The sequence below is a fragment of the Hyaena hyaena genome, unplaced genomic scaffold (genome assembly GCF_003009895.1).
Source record: "Hyaena hyaena isolate Hyena2069 unplaced genomic scaffold, ASM300989v1 scaffold_450, whole genome shotgun sequence".
NCBI lineage: Eukaryota > Metazoa > Chordata > Mammalia > Carnivora > Hyaenidae > Hyaena > Hyaena hyaena.
Window position 1 is genome coordinate 136,695 of NW_024081084.1, and position 21,064 is coordinate 157,758.

General features: G+C 36.6%; 1 protein-coding gene across 4 annotated transcripts in view; it reads left to right on the forward strand.

Annotated features, from left to right (window-relative positions):
* The first annotated feature begins 1,310 nt into the window (after positions 1 to 1,310).
* Positions 1,311 to 21,064, forward strand: part of TANK (TRAF family member associated NFKB activator) — a 96,056-nt gene continuing 76,302 nt past the window's right edge. The window contains exon 1 of one of the 4 annotated variants that reach the window (XM_039253439.1): positions 1,311 to 1,531. Coding sequence is in view for 1 of the 4 variants with exons in the window: in XM_039253436.1 (XP_039109367.1) it covers positions 19,720 to 19,727 (8 nt within the window). In the remaining 3 variants the exon portion in view is untranslated. The other 3 variants (XM_039253438.1, XM_039253440.1, XM_039253436.1) reach the window with 3 other exon arrangements.

A 21,064-nucleotide genomic window follows, 5' to 3' on the forward strand; every position in this document is an offset into this window, starting at 1 on the left:
CAGTTCATGAGTTCAAGCCCCACTTGGGGCTTCACACTGACAGTGCAGAACCTATATGGGATTCTCTCTCTTTTCCTTTCTTTCTCTCCCTCTCTCTCCCTGTCTCCCTGCTCCTCATGGGATTCTCTCTCTCCCTCTCTGCCCCTCGCTCACTCGCACCTTCTCTCTCTCTCTCTCTCTCTCAGAAAAAAAATAAATACAATAAAATAATAGAAAAATAAAAGTCCTTTAAAAAAAGAGAGAAGAAAAGAAACTAGTGTGACAATCAGAAGTCCTAAATTCTAGTCATTCTTCTAATCGTGGAACTTCTAGTAAAGTCTCAAATTCCTCATCTGCAAAATGCAGACAAAGAGACTCTCCATCTTTTGTTATTGTTATTGCTGTTGTTGTTGTGATTACAGTCATTTTCCTGCTCTTAACATTCTGCGCTGAGACTATAGTACAGTAAAAATAAATGCACTTGGATTCAGGTGCATTTATTCAAGATTCAAGAGACTCAGATGCCTCTTTCTTTGTGACTTTGAGGATTTACCCTCTCCTGTTCCCTCATCTGTAACAAAAAGGAAATGGAATGTGTGTCTCAGGACATTTCCAGCTCTAAAATTTTATAACAAAGAAAAATGTCTGTGGTGTATATGCTGCTTTCCATTTGCATGTAAAACTCTATGTTTTGCTCCAAGGTGCCCGAGAAGAATACATGCATCTGTGAAGCATTTCCCCAGCATACTAGAACATGCACTCATCCGTGTGAACAGGGCAGCTTAGCTCCCAAGGAGAAAGCCGTCTTAGGAGCCTTTTTTTTTTTTTTTTTTTTGCTTTACCTTTCTCATTAGTCCCTGAAATGATACTCTGGAATCCAGCATGAACTTTATTATTACTAGACTTCATCCATGTGACTTCTGTAGGCCTTGAAGCAAAGACAACTAGACTCAAATCTAGTCATTGTCTGCTGTTGACAAATACACTGCTTAAATCCAAAAATGCCTTCTTAAAAGCTAAAAAACAAAAGAAAACAAAAATTTATCAGACAAACTTTAAAATTCTCTTACATGACAATGTGCTCCGTACAAAAATGTTTTAGTGTTTGTAGCTTCTGGATTTTTGTTAAAATGCCCTAACTATTCAAGAAAAATTATCTTTGATTCAGAAGGAAGTCAGGGCTATAGTCATGGGTGGTTTACAGAACATTTTCTGGTAGTCTTTGCTTCATTTCAATATATTGCCATGATTGGCTGTTGAGAACTACAAATAAGGAAGTCTTCAATTTAGGGGATTTCTCAGTGGAAGTTCCCAGTTCAACACAAGGGAGAGCTCAGGACAGTTGGGGCGGCGTTGCTAGAGTCTGCAGATAAAGTTTCCAGACTCTGTAACTGCCTACGTCTTTCAAGAGCACCATTCTGTGAAGGAAGACTTATAACTTGGAAAAGAGGTAACCAAAACAAGTTGTTCCTACCAATTCTCAACCTAGCAAGGTGGCCTGGATGTCTTAGACTGAGGCGTTGCAGATTTGCTCCACTCCTGCTTCTGCAAAGTGAGTAATTTACTACATGATTTGATAATGCCTTTGTATTCATTGTCGTAACTAGAAATTTGGCCTTTAAAAAATAGGTTCCCTAGCTAAGACTAAAGAAAAATTTTAAAATACTGTGATCTTTTTACATTCTTCTCAACTTTTAAGATCAAATGCATGTCTCTACTTGAAATGATTTTTTTAAGTTTCTATCTGCAATGTAAACCTTCTCCAATGAGCGGTTTTTATAATATAAGACTTGAAAGATATGTGTTTGGCATATGTGAAGGTATATATAGCTTGCTAGAATGAAAAGTAAACTAATACTGTATATATTTGTACTTTGGGGGAGCCAACTTTAAGATTACTTCTGGCCTGATCCAGTGTGTCCATTCAAAAATTAACTCAAGTTTACTATTTTTCAGCTCCTAAGAAACACATGCTAATGAATATTGTTTTTACAGTAAAATATTAATCTTACAGACAACTTTGCATTTCCTATCTTAAAACATTTAAGTGTTCACCATTACAGTAATCCAGGCTTATTTGATTACCAATTGGCCTTTATATTCACTATTAAAAATGAATATTTAAAGATTGTGTAGTATTTCTTTAAGTATTGTCTTAAGGATAGTCCTAGGAAGTTGATAGTTTGAACATATTAAACATCAGAAATCATTATTAACATCAATAGCTGCCATTTATTGAATGGCTGCTGGAGAAAAACACTTACCGGACCTTCCAGCTAATACGTGGCAGAGCGAGGGTTCAAACCTGGATTCGTATCACTTGTTTTTCTAATGACTCTTTGTTACCATTGCTCTGCCTTCTTACAATATTGAAATCGTATTTTGAGATGTCCTATCCAGAGTGCAAAATGATGGGGGAGAAAGGGAGATGACTTAGCCAAGGCGACAGGGCAGCCAAGTCATTCATAGAAGCTTAGAAGTTATTCCTGGGTCTCCCTTTTGCTCACTCTCCTACCCCATTCTCCTCACACCTTCCAGGGTACACAGGGACACGTATTAGTTTACCTCCATGCATCAGGGGACCTGGGGCAGTATACTAGTTCCAACCTGAATGAGGTTCCCACAAGCAGCTAGTTAGGTCCCTAAAGCAGCATCCAGTTGTTTCTCTTAAACACTCGTGACAGTGAAAGAGACGGCCAAGTGGAAAATTTTAGATATAGGTGTTAAATTCTGCCAAAAAAGGTTCTCGTTGGAATTTCATGGAACTTAGGCACCAATTGAAGGAAAATGATCGTCCTTACAGTAGAGAACCTGCTTCTCTGCACACATTTTTTTCTTTCCATGTATTAAGGCCTTGAGAAACATGTAGGTCCCTTGTTTATTCTAAAATGTACTCCAATATATTTTATCTTCTTTGTGTATGGAGTTAGGGATGCTATTGGAGAGGGATGTTCTTTCCACTGCATTTTGTAACTGATTACTGCTAGCATTTAGGAAAGTTCTGGATTTCATATTTTTATCTTGCATCCAGCTATTATATTGATCTATTTGTCCTAAATTATTTTAGGTAATTCACATGGGATTCCTGTTTAGGAAAAATGTAATTTTTTTCCTCCTCTTTTTTGTTTTTACTTCTCTTCAAAACTTATAGAACAGTGTTTAATAACAGAGGAGATAGTAGCTAACCTTGTCTTGTTCTGATCTCAGTGGGAATTTCCCTAGTGGTTAACATTAAGAATGACGATGGCTGTTGGTTTCAGATAAATATATTTATCATAAAAACCAAATAACTACCAAATCTACTTCTTATTCTATTTTACTGAAGGTGTGTCAGGACTTCATGTTAAACTGTATTCAGTGTATTTTTGGTATTATTAGGGACAACTGCATGGTTTGTCTACTTTAAAGTATATAGTGCTCTGCTATTACACAATACAGTAATTGCATTATTTAAAATTTCTGTGTTATCGAGGAGCCTGGGTGGCTCAGTCAGTTAAGCTTCTGACTCTTGATTTTGACTCAGGTTGTGATCTCATGGTTCATACACTGACAGTGCAGAACCCCTTCTTGGGATCCTCTCTCTCTCTCTCCCTTTCTCTCTGCCCCTCCCTCGCTTGCACTCTCTCTCTCTCTCAAAATGAATAAATAAACTTTGAAAAATCTGTTATGAAAAATCATGCCTCTATCATAAAGGTAGTTTTATAATTATAAAGCATATTTAGTTATTGCTTTAGTTAAAATAATAAGTTAGTTGATCAAAATGAACCAAACCAAACCTACACATTTCCTCATTTTCTCTTTAATCCACATGCTTAGATGCCTCTCCTCTATTATTTTGGCTTCACAATTTAGTTCACAACTCAAATTAACAGAAAAGAATGAAAACAATGTGGCAGAGCCAAGGAACCCTATCCAGGCAGAGCAACCAAATACCCAAATAAAGCAACTGTTGCTACATCTTTGTGCAAAAAGGCTTTCTCCTTATTATGACTGTGCTGGTTGCAAACCACAAGTCTGTTACAGCCAACAGTGGTGTGCAAAATATGTGTCCAGATTCATTAGTTTTATGCCACTTTATATTAAGAAAATGTATGCCGAAAAAGAATTATCTGGGGGCACCTGGGGGGCACAGTTGGTTAAGTGTCTGACTTTGGCTCAGGTCATGATCTCGTGGTTCATGGGCTTGAGAGCCCAGAGTTTGGAGATCAGAGCTTGGAGCTTGTTTCGGATTCTGTGTCTCCCGCTCTCTGCCCCTCCCCAATTCGTGCTCTGTTTCTCTCTTTAAAAAAAATTTTTTTTAAATGTTTGTTTATTTTTGAGACAGAGAGTGTGAGCAGGTGAGGGTCAGAGAGAAGGGGACGCAGAATCCAAAGCAGGCTCCAGGCTCTGAGCTGTCAGCACAGAACCTGACATGGGGCTCGAACTCATGAACCACGAGATGCATGACCTGAGATCAAGATGGCCGCCCAACCGACTGACCCACCCAAGCACCCCATCTGTTTCTCTCTCTTATAAAATAAACATTTAAAAATTTTTAATAGAAATTAAAAAAAGAAATATGCGTAATTTATTGAGAACTTTTGCTTTCATTTTCACAAGTGAAATTAATCTGTATTTTTATTTTCTGATAAAAATACCAAAGTTTTCCATGTTCCAAAAAAGTTTAACAAAAGTTATCTGCTCCTTGAAATATTTAAAGAGCATCTCTTCACACTGTTTGTCTTTGGCACCCACTTTTGGAAGTAATTCTTTAAAAGCTTTCTGATAATTTCTATCACGATTGATATAGTTAGGTTTTATGTTTTTTTTTTTTTCACACAGTTTAGGTTGTTTATAAATGATCCTTGTCATCAAATTTTTCGAAGCTATTACCATACACATTATTCTCGTACTTTTTTTTATCTGACTATGTAGATAACCCTTTTTAATTACCAGTTTTATTTATTTATTATTTCTTTCGCTTTTGTGTTTTTCCTGACTGGATATCTCAAAGAGTTAATATCTTGGATGTATCATTTCTATTGTTAGTTCTTTTTAAAATAGTTTTTTCTTTCATCTTTATTACCATCTTCTTTTTGTTTTGTTTTGTTTTAAATTATTTTAATGTTTTATTATTTATTTTTGAGAGTGAGAGACAGAGTATAAGCAGGGGAGGGGCAGAGAGAGAGAGAGAGAGAGAGAAAGAGAGAGAAACAGAATCCAAAGCATCTCCAGGCTCTGAGCCATCAGCACAGAGACTGACACAGGGCTTGAACTCACAAGCTGTGAGATCATGACCTGAGCCAAAGTCAGACACTTAACCAACTGAGCCACACAGGCGACCCTTTTTCCTGTTTTTTTTTTAAGTTTATTTATTTATTTTGAGAGAGAAAGAGAGAGCAAGCAAGGGAGGAGCAGAGGGAAAAGGAGAGAGAAGGAGAGAGAGAATCCCAAGCAGGCTTTACATTGCCAGTGCAGAGCCAGATAGGGGGCTGGAACTCATGAACCATGAGATTATGAACTGAGCCAAAATCGAGTTGGGTGCTTAACTGACTGAGCCACACAGGCACCTCTTTATTAGTATTTTCTTAATGCTTTTTATTAGACTACAACATTTTACTTTTTCTTTTTTCAGTTTTTGAGCTGAAAACTTAGTTCATTTATTTGTATTCTTTTCTGTTTTGTAATGAAAGCATTTAAAGGTAAGAATTTTCTGAGCATCATTTTAACTATATCCTACAACTTTTGATAGGAAAGGGGCCTTCATTATTTCATGTTTTTTTTAAATGACTGCTTTTGAGAGAGTGAGAACACGTGCACGTGAGCCAGAGAGCTACAGAGAGAGGGGGAGACAGAGGATCCAAAGCAGGCTCTGAGCTGACAGCAGAGAGCCTGATGCATGGCTCGAACTCAGGAGCTGCAAGATCATGACTTAAGCCAAAGTCAGACGCTTCAATAACTGAGCCACCCAGACCCCTCATTATTTTAAGTTTTTAATTGCAGTTTTATTTCCTCTTTGATCCAAGTGTTATTTAGGACAGCTAAGTCTTTTTCTCAGTTAATAGATTTTGTTTGGTTTAGAACAGTTTAGATTTAGAGAAATTCTGAGCAAACACAACAGAATTTCCATATCCACTCCATATACCACCCCATCACACAGTCTCCCCCATTGCTAACATCTTACATTAGTACAGTACATTTGTTCCAATTAAGGAACCAGTATTGATCATGTCTCTTAACTCAGCGCATAGTTCATTCAGATTTTCTTATTTTTTCCCCTTTAAAAAATTGTGGTAAAATTCACATAAAATTAAACTTTACGAAGTGAACAATTCAGTGGCATTGACTTCATTCACAATGTTGTGCAACCACCACTTCTATCCAGTGTCAAAACATTTTTATCACCCCAAAGAAAACTGTGTGTCCATTAAGCAGGTGCTCTGCTTTTCTTGCTCCTCTCAACCTCTGGCAACTACCAATCTGGTTCGGTCTCTGTGGATGTACCTGTTCTGAATATTTCGTGTAAGTGAAATCATATGATGTGTGATTTTTCTGACTGGTTTCTTTCATTTAACATTATGTTTTCAACATTCGTCCATGTTGTAGCATGTATCAGTACTTCGTTCCTTTTATGGCCAAGCAATATTCTATTGTATGTATATACCTCAATTTGATTATCCATTCATCTATTGTTGGGTAGGATAGTTGGTCTCTTTTCAGTTTATAGCTATTGTAAATAGTGCTGCTCTGACCATGCATTTACATGAATTTGTTTTAGTACCTGTTTTCAATTCTTCCTGGGTATATACCAAGCAGTGAAATTGTGGGCTCATATGATAATTCTCTTTAACTTTTTAAGGAATAACCAAATAGTTTTCCACAGTTGTCAAACCATTTTACATGCCCACCAGAAATGTATGTGAACCAGGGTTTCTCCACATTCTTGCCAACGCTTTATTGATATTCTCTGTTGTTGTTAGTGCTATTGTTGTTGTTGTTTTTATTATTGCCATCCTAGTGTGTGTGGAGTGGTATCTCACTGTGATTTTGATTTGCATTTACCTAATGACTAATGTTGAGCATCTTTTCTTGTGCCTGTTGATTATTTTGTATTGTCTCCTTAGAGAAATGTCTTTAAGTCCTTCACCCATTTTTTTAATGGGTTGTTTGTCTTTTTTTGTCGCGCTTTAAGAGTTCCTTATAGAGGTGCCTTGTGGCTCATTCGGTTAAGCATTAGAGTCTTGATTTTGGCTCAAGTCATGATTTCACTGTTTGTGGGATCAAGTCCCATGTCAGGCTCTGAACTGACAGCACGGGCCTGTTTGGGATACTCTCTTTCCCTCTCTCTGCCTCTATCCCCCACATAAGTAAATGTTAAAAAAAAGAGAAAGATCCTTTTATATTCTGGATACTTAGAGTCTTATCAAATATATGATTTGCAAATATTTTCTCCCATTCTATCTTTAGATACTGTCTTTGATAAATGCCCAATTTTTTGTTAATTTTTATGAAGTCAAATTTTTCTTTTCTTGCTCATGATTTTGGTATTATATCTAAGAATCTATTACCAAATTCATGGTCAAAATGATTGACCTCTGTGTGTTTGTCTAAGAGTTTTATAGTTTTAGCTCTTATATTTGGGTTATTGATCCATTTCGATCATCGATCGAATTCATTCTTCTTATTGTGTCTATAACTTGTCCCAACATCATTTGTTAAAGAAAATTTCCTTTCTCCACTGAACAGTCTTTGGTACGCATGTCAAAAAATCAGTTCACCATATATGTATGGGTTTATCCTTCACTCTCAATTCTAGTCTATTGACCATATGTCTATCCTTATGCCAATACCACACTGTTTTGGTTACTGGAGCTTTGTAGTAAGTTTTGAAATTAGAAAGTGTGAGTCCTCCAACTTTATCTTTCTTTTTCAATATTCTCTGGACCCCTCAGGGACTCTTGCAGTTCCATCTAAATTTAAGGATCAGTTTTTACCTTTTCGACAAAAATAAGAAAAGCCATTAGAAATTTGATATAAATTATCTTAAATCTGTAGATCATTTTGAGAAGTACTGTCATCTTAACAATACTAATTTTTTCAATATATGAACATGGTGGGTCTTTACATTAATCTAAGTCTTTCTTCATTTCTTTCAGCAATGTTTTGTAGTATTCAATGTACAAGTGTTTTCCCTCTTCGGTTAAATTTGGTTTTAGATATTTTCTTTTTTAGAAGCTTTATAAATGGAATTATTTTCTTAATTTCTTTTTTGGATTATTCATTGATGATGTATAGAAACACAACTGATTTTTGAGCAGTGCTTTTGAATCCTGAAATGTTGCAAAATCATTTATTAGCTCTAGCAGCTTTCTTACAGATTCCTCAGGATATTTTCTATATATAAGATAACATCATTTGTAAATATAAATATTTTTACTTCTTTCTAATTTACATGCTTTTTATTTCTTTTTCTTGTTTAATCACTCAGCTAAAACTTTCAGGACAATGTTTAATAGTAGTGGTGAAAGAAACCATCCTTGACTGTTCCTGATCTTAGGGGGAAATCTTTCAGTCTTTCATCATGAGTATGATGTTAGCTGTGGGTTTACAAAAACTCTCTTTTTTGTGTTGAGGAAGTTCCCTTCTAGTCCTAGTTTTCGAAGTCTTTTTTTTTTTTTTTAATTCATGAAAGGGCATTGGTTTTGTCAAATGCCTTTTCTACATCAGTAGTGATCATCATGTGGGGCATTTTCCCTTTTCCATAATGTAGTGTATTGTATTGAATTCTTTTTTTCCTGAAACATCTTTGCTTTTCAGGGAAAAAAATCACATTTTGTCATGATGCATAATCTATTTGATATGCTGTAGGATTCAGTTTACTAGCATTTTGTGGTATTTTAAATATTCATAAATACTATTGGTTTTTAGTTTTCTCTTTTTCTGGTGTTTTTGTCTGGCTTTGATATCACAGTAATGCTGGCTTCATAAAATAAGTTAGGAAGTATTCCTTCCCCCTCTATTATTTTTAAAGAATTTAAGAAGGATTGATGCTAATTCTTTTTAAAGTGTTTGATAGAATTCTCCAGTGAAGCCATCTGGTTCTGGACTTTTCTTTGTTAGGAGGTTTCTGATTACTGATTTTATCTCTTTTATTTGTTATAGGTTTATTCAGGCTTTCTGTTTCTTCTAGATTTAGTTTCCATTGTCTGTGTATCTAAGAATTTCTACATTTCGGAAAAAAAAAAGAATTTCTACATTTCGGCTAGATTATCTTATCTTTTGGCAGATAGTAGTTCATAATATTCTCTTATAATCTTTGTTATTTTTTTTGGTCGGTAACAATGTCCCCACTTTCATATCTGATTTAAGTTACTTATTATTCTTTAAAAAAGTTTTGTCAATTTTGCAGATCTTATCAAAGAACTGACTTAGACTTCATTGATTCTCTTGTTTTTCTATTCTCTATTTCATTTATCTCTGCTCTAATCTTTATTATTTCCTTCCTTCTGCTAGCTTTGGGTTTAGTTTGCCTTATTTTCTAGTTCCTTGAAGTGTAAAGTTCGGTTATTGATTACAGATCTTTCTTTTCCTCCGTTGTAGATGTTTACAACTAATAATTTCCCTCTGAGCCCTACTTTCACTCATCCCATAAGTTTTGGTATAGTACAATTTTGTTTTTATTAGTCTCTAAGTAAATCTCATTTCCCTTGTGATTTCTTATTTTGATTGGTTGTTTAAGAATGTGTTGCTTAGGGGCGCCTGGGTGGCTCAGTCGGTTGGGCCTCCGACTTCGCTTAGGTCATGATCTCGCTGTTCGTGGGTTCGAGCCCCACGGTGGGCTCTGTGCTGACTGCCAGCTCAGAGCCTGGAGCCTGTTTCAGAGTCTGTGTCTCCCTCTCTCTCTGACCGTCCCCTGCTCATGCTGTCTCTCTCTCTCTCCCCTAGAAATAAATAAAAATATTTTAAAAAATTTAAAAAAAAAAGAATGTGTTGCTTAATTTGCACATATTTGTTTTTTCCAATTTTTCTTCTGTTGTTGACATCTAGCTTCATTTCATTTGGTTAGAAAAGATACTTTGTATGGCTTCAATGGTTTTAAATATATTGAGACTTTTTTGGGGTGTACCATTTGATTTATTCTGAAGAAGGTTCCATATCTACTTGAGAGAAATGTGTCTTCTGCTGTTGGGTGGAGTGGTCTATATATATATATGCTGGGTCTAATTGATTTATGCTATCATTCAAGTTTTCTTTTTCTTGATCTTCTGGTTTTCTACCCATTATTAAAAGTAGTGTAGTAAAGTCTCCAACTGCTACTGTAGTACTGTCTATTTCCCCCTTCAATTCTATCAATATTTGCTTCATATAATTTGGGATATCTATTGTTTGGTGTGTATATGTGCATAATTGTTATATCTTTTTGATTAATTACCCTTTTGTCAGTGTACAATGTCCTTCTTTGTCTCTTGTAACAGTTTTTATTTGAAAGCTGTTTTGTCTGATGTTAATATAACCACCCCCGACTTTCTTTTGATTACTGTTTCCATGGAAAATCTTATTTCCATCAAGTTAGTTGTGTTTGGATCTAAAGTAAGTCTCTTATAGAAAGCATATCACTTGATCATATTGTATTATCCATTCTGCCAAGTTTTGCTCTTTGATTAGAGAGGTTAATTCATTTATATTTAAAGAAATCACTGATAAAGGACTTATTTCTGCCATTTTGCTATTTGATTTCTGTATACCTATACCATTTTTCTGTTCCTCACTTCTCACATTAATGTCTTCTTTTGTGTTTAATTGGTTCTTTGTACCATTTTATTCCCTTCTCATTTTATTTTATGCATTATTTTTAGATAATAATTTACAAAATTTTACTAAGGCATTTATAGAATGCCTTAGTACTTACCATGGGGATTACAATTAGCAATTTAATTTGTAACCGTCCAATTTGAATCAATACCAAGTTAATATCAATAATATTAAAAAGTTTTATCCTATACAGCTTAATTCCTGTCTTATGTTGTTGCAATAACAGATTTTATATTTATACACTATGTACACATAATTATATAGATTTATAACTTTTTAAAGCATTTGTCTTCTAAAAATCACATAGGAAATAAAAAGAGGAGTTACAATCACTCTGGCTTTCATATTCACCAATGTAATTGTCTCTGTCAAAGTTTTATTTTTTGGAATGCTTTGAATTATTTTGTCTAGTAGCCTTTTATCTGAGCCTACAGGACTCTCTATCATTTCTTATAGGGTAAGTCTATTAGCATTGAACTCCTTCAGCTTTTGGTTATTTCAAAGCATCTTAATTTTTCCTTTAATTTTGAAGAATAGTTTTGCTGGATAGAGAATTCTTGGTTGACATCTATTTTTTTTTTTTTTTTTTTTTTTTAGCTTTAATTATGTCATCCCACTACCTTCTGGACTCCATGATTTCAAAGTGAAATTGGCTGTTAATCTTACTGAGCCTCTTTTCTGCACAATGAGTCACTTCTCTTTTACTATGTTCAAGAATCTTTCATCTGTGGCTCTCAACAGTTTGATTATAATACACTTTGGTATAGATCTCTTTGAGTTTATCCTTCTGGAGTTCATTGAATATAACATTTAGAATTTGACAAGAGAGAAAGTGAGGAGAACCATTAGGAGGCTAGTATGACACATAAGAATTGATGGTATCTTGAACAAAGAGTGGCAATAGAGACAGAAAATGGCAATGAAACAGTGTATAACAATGAGGACAGAAAGTATATTCATGTAAGAAATGTTGCAGAGGAGTACTCATATGAGTTATCTTTTGGGGGTACTGATTGAATGTCAGGAAGTTTTATATCTTTGTTATATGGGCAATGTTTTCCTTTCTTTCTTCCACTTTTAACTTGAAAAAATAACCATAAAATTTTTAATTCTCTTGTAGTTACTTACCTTCACATTAAAAAAGAAGTTAAAACAATATATGTTCAATTATTTTTGTTAGAAGGACATCCTATCTATTATTTCCTTATTTCTATATGTAGAAGATAAGAAAATTAGTAAATTAAAACATTTTACTTCCTGCCACTTCTCTTCCACCCACTTGAGATTTTGTTTCTATAAACAAGAATTTTAGAATACATTCTTATTGTTATTTATTTATACTTGCACCTTATATCTTCAAAGTTACTTTTAACACCCTCATTATATTTGCTACAAATCTTTACTTAATCCAATAGTTAAATTATCTCCAATATTTACAAATATTTCTTTTACCTCAGATTTTTACCTTTCTTCTTTATTAAAAATGCGATTCCCTTCTTGACTAACACAAGTGTATCTTCAACTATTTCAGGAAATGGGTGGTATATTTCTGAACCTTGAACTATCAAAAAATATCTTTGTTTTCATTTCCTATGTGAATGAAAACTTGGGTGGGTATAGACTTTGTAAGTTAAACCTTTCCCATGAAACTATAGATGTTATTCTGTTCAGCTTCTGAAGTTTAATGTGAAGATAGTCTATTATTTTTCTATTTTTCTTTCTTTTCAAGTGATTTATTTTTTTTCCTGCATTCTTGTTGAATTTTTTCCATACTTTAGATATAGGAAACCTTGCCTCATCTCTCAAGCCTGAACTCAAGCTTCTCCAGTGTGTTTTCAGAGTACCCTATACTTGTCCCTATTGTAATATTGTAATACCACACTGTGTAGTAATTGCTTGCTTCTTCTATGTATGTTACAATAGACAAGAAGTTCTTTTAAAGTACAACTGCGTCTTGGTCATTTTGATAGCCCTAACTTTTAGCACATAGCAAGCACTCACAAATAAATTGATAGATCATTTACATCAAAATTTTATCAGGGTATGTCCAAGTGTTTGGTCTCCATCCATTAATATGTTTCAAAACTTACTGAGTCCTTTTCATCTCCAATTACATTGGATATATCTTCTGATATATCTATGGTTGGTATTTCTGTTCCATTTACTCTGATCTCTTTTCCAGGAAAAAGATAGAGAACTGTCTTTTCACTATTCCATTTCATGGTTTTCTTCGATTTGACCTTTCCACTGACATTTGAGAGAGTTTTTCAAGCTTTTGCTCTAATCATTATTTAATATTCTGCAGTATTGACTCCATCCTTGATTATGTCCAATTATATCTAAATTTTGCCAATGCATGTTTTGTGTCTTTACAGGCTTAACTTATCCAACTTTGTTTTTATTTCTCCCTGCCTCTTAGCTAGGTCCTTCCTTTTCTTAATCTAATATCTATCTTGTCTAATATGACATCTCTTTATTCATAGAAAATGGAGAGCATATTTTTTCCATTTATTTATGCCTCTGATAAACCATTTTCCAAAGTGCTCATTTTCTCTGCATTTTGAGAACTCTATTTTCTTCCTTTATACAGCATGATCTTTTCAAATGGATGCTTTGTCTTGTATTTTCTCATTCCAAGCATTCTATAGCCCTTACCAATCAGATACCTTACCTTGGTTCTTCTCATTATCTGTTTGATTTCTGTTAGATCCTCAGAACAGATATGGAGCTGAGACATAAGCAGACATGCTCAGGTCACAGCTGCATTTTTGGCCTGAAGCTAACATTTATCAATTTTGTCACTATAGGTATTTACCTGAGCCAAAATCCCTTACTCCTATTGCCTGGTTATTTCACTATGAAGAGGAGAATTCCTGGTTAATCAGAAACAACCATTGGTCTTTTTCTTGATAGGAACCATATATGAAAAATCAAAGTCTCAGAGAGAGTCAAACACACAGCTCTGTCTGTTCATCCCTTTTCATTATTTGCTTCTAATGTTCCCTTAAATATGGAATATTTATCCATTCCTATTGGGATTATATTGGTATACTCCAAACCACAGCGCCAAAATGAATAATAGAGAGAAGTACTAATGTGTGATATTAAGGCAAGGAATTGTTAAATACTATGTGCAGGTCCCACATAGTAGTGGGGGTATTGCTTAATTCACTAGTAGGTGCCATAAGACAGATAATTTCATTAGTATTCTTCAGGCCGATTATAGCCATTACTGTTCTTCGTTTTCAAGCAACAAAGGTTATGTCCATTTCAGTCCCACAGTTCTTGCAAATGATTGGAAATCAGTCAAATTTTGTTACTAGGATGCTTGTCAGCAGGGTTACAGCTACTCTTTTCACATCTTTTTTCTGACTTAGAAAAAGGCACCTCTTTGGGATATATTCAACCCCAAGGGGGCAAGGTTTGGCAAGTGGCCACCCCTGTCAGCTGGGTGCTTTGCTCAGGGAAGAGCCTGCTCAGCCACACATGCTGGACCTGGTCATCAATTCTTCCTCTCAATGCTATTATCAGTTCTCATGTTTTTCAGATTTCTCTTTAGGCATTTAATTTAGAGTCTAAGACACAAACAGCTAGTCCAGATGTCATCCTAAATCAGAAGTCAACCAGATTCTATTAGTAGTGATATTTCACATCAAAGATTTGACTGAGATCATTGATATATACCTGACATTCCAAGTTGTAGTAAGTGTGTATACTGGCAGCTTTCCTTTTCCCTAGATTCATATTCAAAACTCTCAATAAAATATTAAGCAGTTTGAAAAAAGAAGCTAAAATATTTTAATGAGTCTTCAGTTCTCATTTTCCTTTTTTAAAAAAATATTTATTTTTAAGAGAGAGGGAGAGGGAAAAAGAGCAGGAGAGGGACAAAGAGACAGAGTCCCAAGTAGGCTCTGCTATCAGCACAGAGCCTGATGTGGGGCTCAAACATATGAACCGTGACATCATGACCTGAGCTGAAATCAAGAGTCATATCCTTAACCTGCTGAGCCACCCAGATGCACCCCCCCCCTTTTTAACTTCTCATTTTCATCCCACTCCACCTCCAGTACTGCTTGCTACCCTAAGGTATATAAATATAATATGAATAAAGGAAATTGGAGAGAAGTCATGTCATTCTTTTAAAGGATTAATCCTCAAATAAATGTCTCAACTCAATTCTTAACCGCAATAAAACATATTATATGTCAATTCTAAAAAATTCATCATCATTATAGAAAAAGGAAAATGTTTGAAACTATTTTAGCATAAAATTCATCTATCTATCCCAGCATTCATGTATGTTTCATACACTGGATAAATATGCAACCATTTCTCTTTATGACTACAACATCATGGAATTGAAAAGAGAGAAAATATGTATACTTAAGAAATGTATATGTTTAATTTTTTTCTTCTTTATTCAAAGTTTTTAGCACCTCCACATTCAAAATGCTATGCATTAAGTTTTAGATTTTGGATGTATTATTAAATTCCACCATTTTGATTAAAAGTCACCGAGCAGCTTTTCCAATTTACTAAAAACTTGGATAAGTTGGACTTCATTAAAATTAAACATTTCTGCTCTGCAAAAGACACTGTCAAGAGTATAAAAGCACAAGCCACAGACAGGGAGAAAATATTTGCAAAAGATACATCTGATCAAGGACTGTTAGACAAAATACACAAAGAACTTTTTAAGTTCAACAAAAAGAAAAATAAGAACCCAAATTTCAAATGGGTCAAAGACCGTAACAGATATCTCACCAGAGATGTACAGATGGCAAATAACCATATGAAAAGATGTTCCACATCATATGTCATCAGGAAAGTGAAAATTAAAACACAGTGAGATACAACACATGCTTGATAGAATGGCCAAAATCTAGAACACTGAAAACACCAAATGCTGACAAGGGTATGGAGCAACAGAAACTCTCATTCATTGTTAGTGGGAATATGAAATGGTCCAGTCACTTTGGAAGATAGTTTAGCAGCTTCCTACAAAACTAAACATGCTAGGGGTGCCTGGGTGGCTCAGCTGGTCAAGTGTCCAACTCTTGGTTTCAGTTCAGGTCATGATCTCATGTTTCATGAGATCCAGCCCCATATTGGGCTCTGTGCTGACAGCAGGGAGCCTGCTTGGCATTCTCCTCTCCCTCTCTCTCTGCCCCTCTACCTCCCCAAATAAATAAGTAAACATTTAAAAATACATACTAAATATGTATATGATCCAGCAATTCTACTCCTTGATATTTACTGAAAGGAGTTGAAAACTTATGTCCACACAAAAACCTGCACGCTTATGTTTTAGCAGCTTTATTTATAATCATCAAAACTTGGAAGCAACCAAGATGTCCTTCAGTAGGTTATTGGATAAATGAACTGGTACACCAGGCAATGAAACAGTATTCAGTACTAAAAGTAAATAAACTGCCAAATGATGAAAGACATAGAGAAAACTGAAATGTTTATTACTAAGTGAAAGGAGTCAGTCTGCAAAGGCTACATACTTTTTTATTCCAACCATATGACATTATAGAAAAGGCAAAACTATGGAGACAGTAAAAAGATCAGTGGTTGCCTAGGCTTGGGGGTAGGATGGTCAACAGGTAGAGCACAGAGGATTTTTAGGGCAGTGAAACTACTCTAGTATAGTAAGATACTATAATGATGGATAGACGTCATTATGTATCTGTCCAAATTCATAGAATGTACAACATGAAGAATGAACCCTAAAATAAACTGTGGACTTTGGATGATAATGTGATGTTGATGTAGATTCATCAGTTATGATAAACGCACCACTCAGCGGGGGATGTTGATAACGAAAGAGGTTTATGCATATATTGGGGTAGGGAGTATATGCAAAATCTCTGTACCTTCCACTCAATTTTGCTATAAACCTAAAACTGCTATAAAAAAAACTTTGGGGGCGCCTGGGTGGCTCAGTCGGTTAAGCACCCAACTTCAGCTCAGGTCATGATCTCACAGTTCGTGGGTTTGAGCCCCGCGTCGGGCTCTATGCTGACAGCTAGCTCAGAGCCTGGAGCCTGTCTTCAGATTCTGTATCTCCCTCTCTCTCTGATACTCCCCTGCTCATGGCCTCTCTCTCTCTCAGAAGTAAATAAAACATTAAAAAAAAAGTTTTTTTAATTCTTAAATAAAAAACCAGTGCTTTACTGTCATGCTTAACTCACTACTTACTATAGAAACATTTTAACTGATCACAATGATATATACAAGATGTTTCTGTTTAAATGTTTTTTGCAATATATTTTGGCTTTAACTTTTCAAAGTAAGCCCAATATTTTAAAATGCACTGCAAATTAAATCCTTGGACTTACAGGCCTAAGGAAAGTAATGCAGGGACGCCTGGGTGGCTTAGTAGGTTAAGCATCCGACTTCACCTCAGGTCATGATCTCATAGCTTGTGGGTCCGAGCCCCGCGTCAGACTCTGTGTTAACAGTTAGCTCAGAGCCTGGAGCCTGTTTTGGATTCTGTGTCTCCCTCTCTCTCTGACCCTCCCCTGCTCATGCTATCTCTATCTCTCTCTCAAAGATAAATAAAAAAACATTAAAAATTAAAAAAAAAAAAAAAAAGAGAAGATAGTACCTTCTAAGTTATATGGGACCAGAAAAAAAGGGAGCTCAAGAATTCCAGAGCTAGGCTTGAATCTTCAGGATGAAGAAAGAATCACTGGCTAAAGACCCATTCAGGCATGGCTTGGATGCCTGAATCCAATTGCTAGGACAAGAAAGTTCTCAATTGCAAAATTTTGTTGAGTCTGTGGATATAAAACTACTTTCTAGAGCAGGCTGTGCCTGAAATAATGTATAATATTCACAGTCATTTAATTTATTTTTTTAAATTTTAATTTATTTATTTTGAGAGAGAGAAAGAAAGAGTGTGAGCAGGGGAGGGAGAGAGAATCTCAAGCAGAATTGGTGCTGTCAGCACAGAGCCCAACGCAGGACCCTATCCCATGACCCTGGGGTCATGACCTGAACTGAAATCCAGTTAGATGCTCATCCCACTGAGCTACCCATGGTCATTCTAATCCTGTCTATCAAACTGTTACTTCAATGTCCTTAGTATGCTTGTGCTTGGTGATGAGGTCTTTTCAAACACCACCAAACCACATAAGATATGTAGAAAAAACAGTGAGAGTTCTAAAAATATTTTTTAGGGGCACCTGGGTGGCTCAGTCAATTAAGCATCTGACTTCGGCTCAGGTCATGATCTCTCAGTTTGTGTGTTTGAGCCTTGTGTTGGGTTCTGTGCTGATAGTTAGGAGCCTAGAGTCTGCTTCAAATTCTGTGTCTCCCTCTCTCTCCCCTCCCCCCACTCGTGATCTGTCTTTATCTCTCTCTCTCTCTGAAAAATAAATAAACATTTAAAAATATTTTTTAATTGAGTAAATAAATAGGTCATTAATATGGAAGCTTCTGAGAGTGCTACATGCATTCAGTCAGATGCAATTCTGCTCCAGTCAGTATGGAAAGTCCTAGACTTCAGTGCTGTTGGGAAGCTTCCACATGTACGGTAGATTTGACTGCTATATTTTCATGCAAGGAATACCAGGGAAAACCTTGATGGCAGGGAGCCAGCCTGACATGAAGCTGTCTGGACAACATCTTTCATTGCAGAACATTCTAAAATTTACCATGTGCTTACGTTACTGCTTACGTTATTGCTTACGTTATTGGATTGACCCTCTTCATCTAGTGAAGTAAATTATCACTGTCTCCATTTGTCAGATGAGAAATTAAGATTCATTAAGTTAAGCAACTTGCCTGACCCAGTAGGTATCAGAGGTAAAACTGGGAGTTCAAACATTTCTAGATAACATGTCTAAAATTTCTGTCTTGGAGAATATTCAGGCATACTTAGGAGATGGAATAATGAGGAAGTTTTAATTCATGAGAATTTTCTATGAAGTCTGCTTGCATATACCAATCATTCAACTTTAGTAAGTATATTTGGTGAAAGGTGTTACAGTTAGGGAAAAGCCAAATGGGTGTGTTCGTGTGTATGTGGTGTGTGTGTGTGTGTGTGCATGTGTGTGTGGAGTGTTTCTCATTGTGGACCTTAACCACCTTAATCACATTCACATGAGGATTTGACAAAAATGCAGGTTCCAGGCTTCCCCCCATAACCCTGTTTGCTCTGAACTCCAAGATCTTTAGGGGTTAATTAGTAAATCTGCGTATTTAACAAGACTATCAGATGATTCTTGTGTATGCTAACTCACATACAGGGTGATGTTAAACCTGGTTATTTTCTATTTAGGAAAAAACCTAACCAAGGCCCGCAGGTGACCTTTAACCTTGACATTGATGCCTGTTGGCTCCTGTTCGTTACTCTGTGAGGAGGGGCGGGGCGGGGCGGGGCTTGGAGGGGCGGGGCGAGTGTGGATAGGGCGGGAGGGGTCTGGCCTGGCCTGGCCGGGTGGAGGGTGAAGGGTTAAAAGCTCCGCGCGCAGGCGCTGCCCTCTGAACAGGAACGGAAAACAACTTCCGGTCGATTCACTCGGCCGGGCGCCGCGGATCCCGGGCGAGAGGCGTGAGAGACAGGCGGGGAACCTCTGAACTGTGAGTAAGAAACTTCGCGAGCGAGTTGGTCTTTCGGAACCCGTCGAGCACAACGGCGGGGAACTTGTGTGTGTGCGCGAGGGCGGTGCGCTGGCAGTACTGGTGCCTCAGGGAGAGAAGCCGAGGAGCTGAGGAGACGACCAGTTCTCACAGTGCGGAGGGACGTTGCGCGAGAGAAAACCACTCGGGTGAGCGTCCCCGAGCGGACCCGGGAGCGGCTTTCCGGGCCCGCGACGTCAGCGCTGCAACGCTGTCCCCGCCGCGACGCTCCCTGGGGAGGGATCCTGCTCTACTCCGCAGCCAGCGCTCGCGCCGACCTGACTTCTTCGCCGGGAAACAGGGGAGGCAGGGCTGGCGATGTCTGGGTGAGCAGTGGGTCCCGGCGCGGGTGTCCCAGACGCCCTTCGGGGCAAGGGTTGTCTTCCGGAAGCTAAGTACTATCGTGGTTATTCTTTCGAAAACTTTCAATAGGTCTTTCTGTTGTTCTTCCCAAGGCTGTTGCCTAATTCCGCTCTCCGCTTTTCCTGTGGGGTGTCATCATAGCCGTGTCAATGAGAAGTGGGGTAACTTCCCCGAGGGTGACGGATAGACTGGGTGGGCGAGGCGGAAAAAGCAAAAAAGCAAACTCTACCCGCAGTGGGAACCCAGGCGTTAGTTCGGGTCTCCACTCTGGTGTGAACAGAAGCAGCGAGTTACAGGTGTACGAAAGCTGTGCTTGTCAAGTGACGAACATTGGGGAAGAGACTGAAACCAAGGAGTGGGTGTGTCGCCCTTGTTATACTGTAACAAGCAAAAGCAGAGCAGCCTTGCTATGTAAAGTGTTACTTATCTCACTGATGCTTTTGACAAGTTATGTTAAGGGAACAGGGTAGTAACAGAAGTGAAGTGACATGAAAATGAAGGAAAATAAAATGATCTTCCTGCTTACCATGATTAGAATTCACATTCCAGATGAGAGTAGCGGGGAAGCAAGTACTGCATTCTGTTGAAAATTTATTTTCTCATCACTGCGGAGGGGTAGAAAACCCTAAAATGATACAACCATGTAGAAAGCCAACAATTTACAAAGAAAATGAAACTTTCTCAGGCCTTTCTCCAGTCGTAGGTACTCCAAAACCTTCCACTTCTCGCATGCACAAAACATGTTACTTCGTTTTCTTGTGAAAGTGAGATTGAATATGCATACTACTCTGTTTTCTGGGTTTTCAGACCAAAAAATATATGGTGCAAGTCTTGCCATACATAGCTCTATTTTATCTTAATGTCAGCATGATATTCCTTAATCAGGATGTGCCCTAACATAATTAACCATTTTTTAATGTGGTTTGTCCATATATTTTTCCCATTATTCTTCAAAATTATTTATCTATATTTGATTAAAGATATATTAATTTTTTGTGAAATATATGGCAGATATTTTCAAGAACTCTCAGTCTTTTGGTTTAAAATGCCCACTTTTTTTTATCACTCAAGAAGGCAGTGCATACCCAAGTTACTAAAATAGCTTCCTATACCGTCTATTAATTATTTTATAGTTTTTTATGCTTTGCTCTTTAAAACATCTGAAAATTATTTTTGTACATTATATAAGATAAGGATTTAGCCATTTTTTCTGAAATCATTTGTTAAAATCAATTCTTCCTAAGTGACTAGAAATACTACCTTAGTATAATAAATTTCCATATATGCATGGGTCTTATTA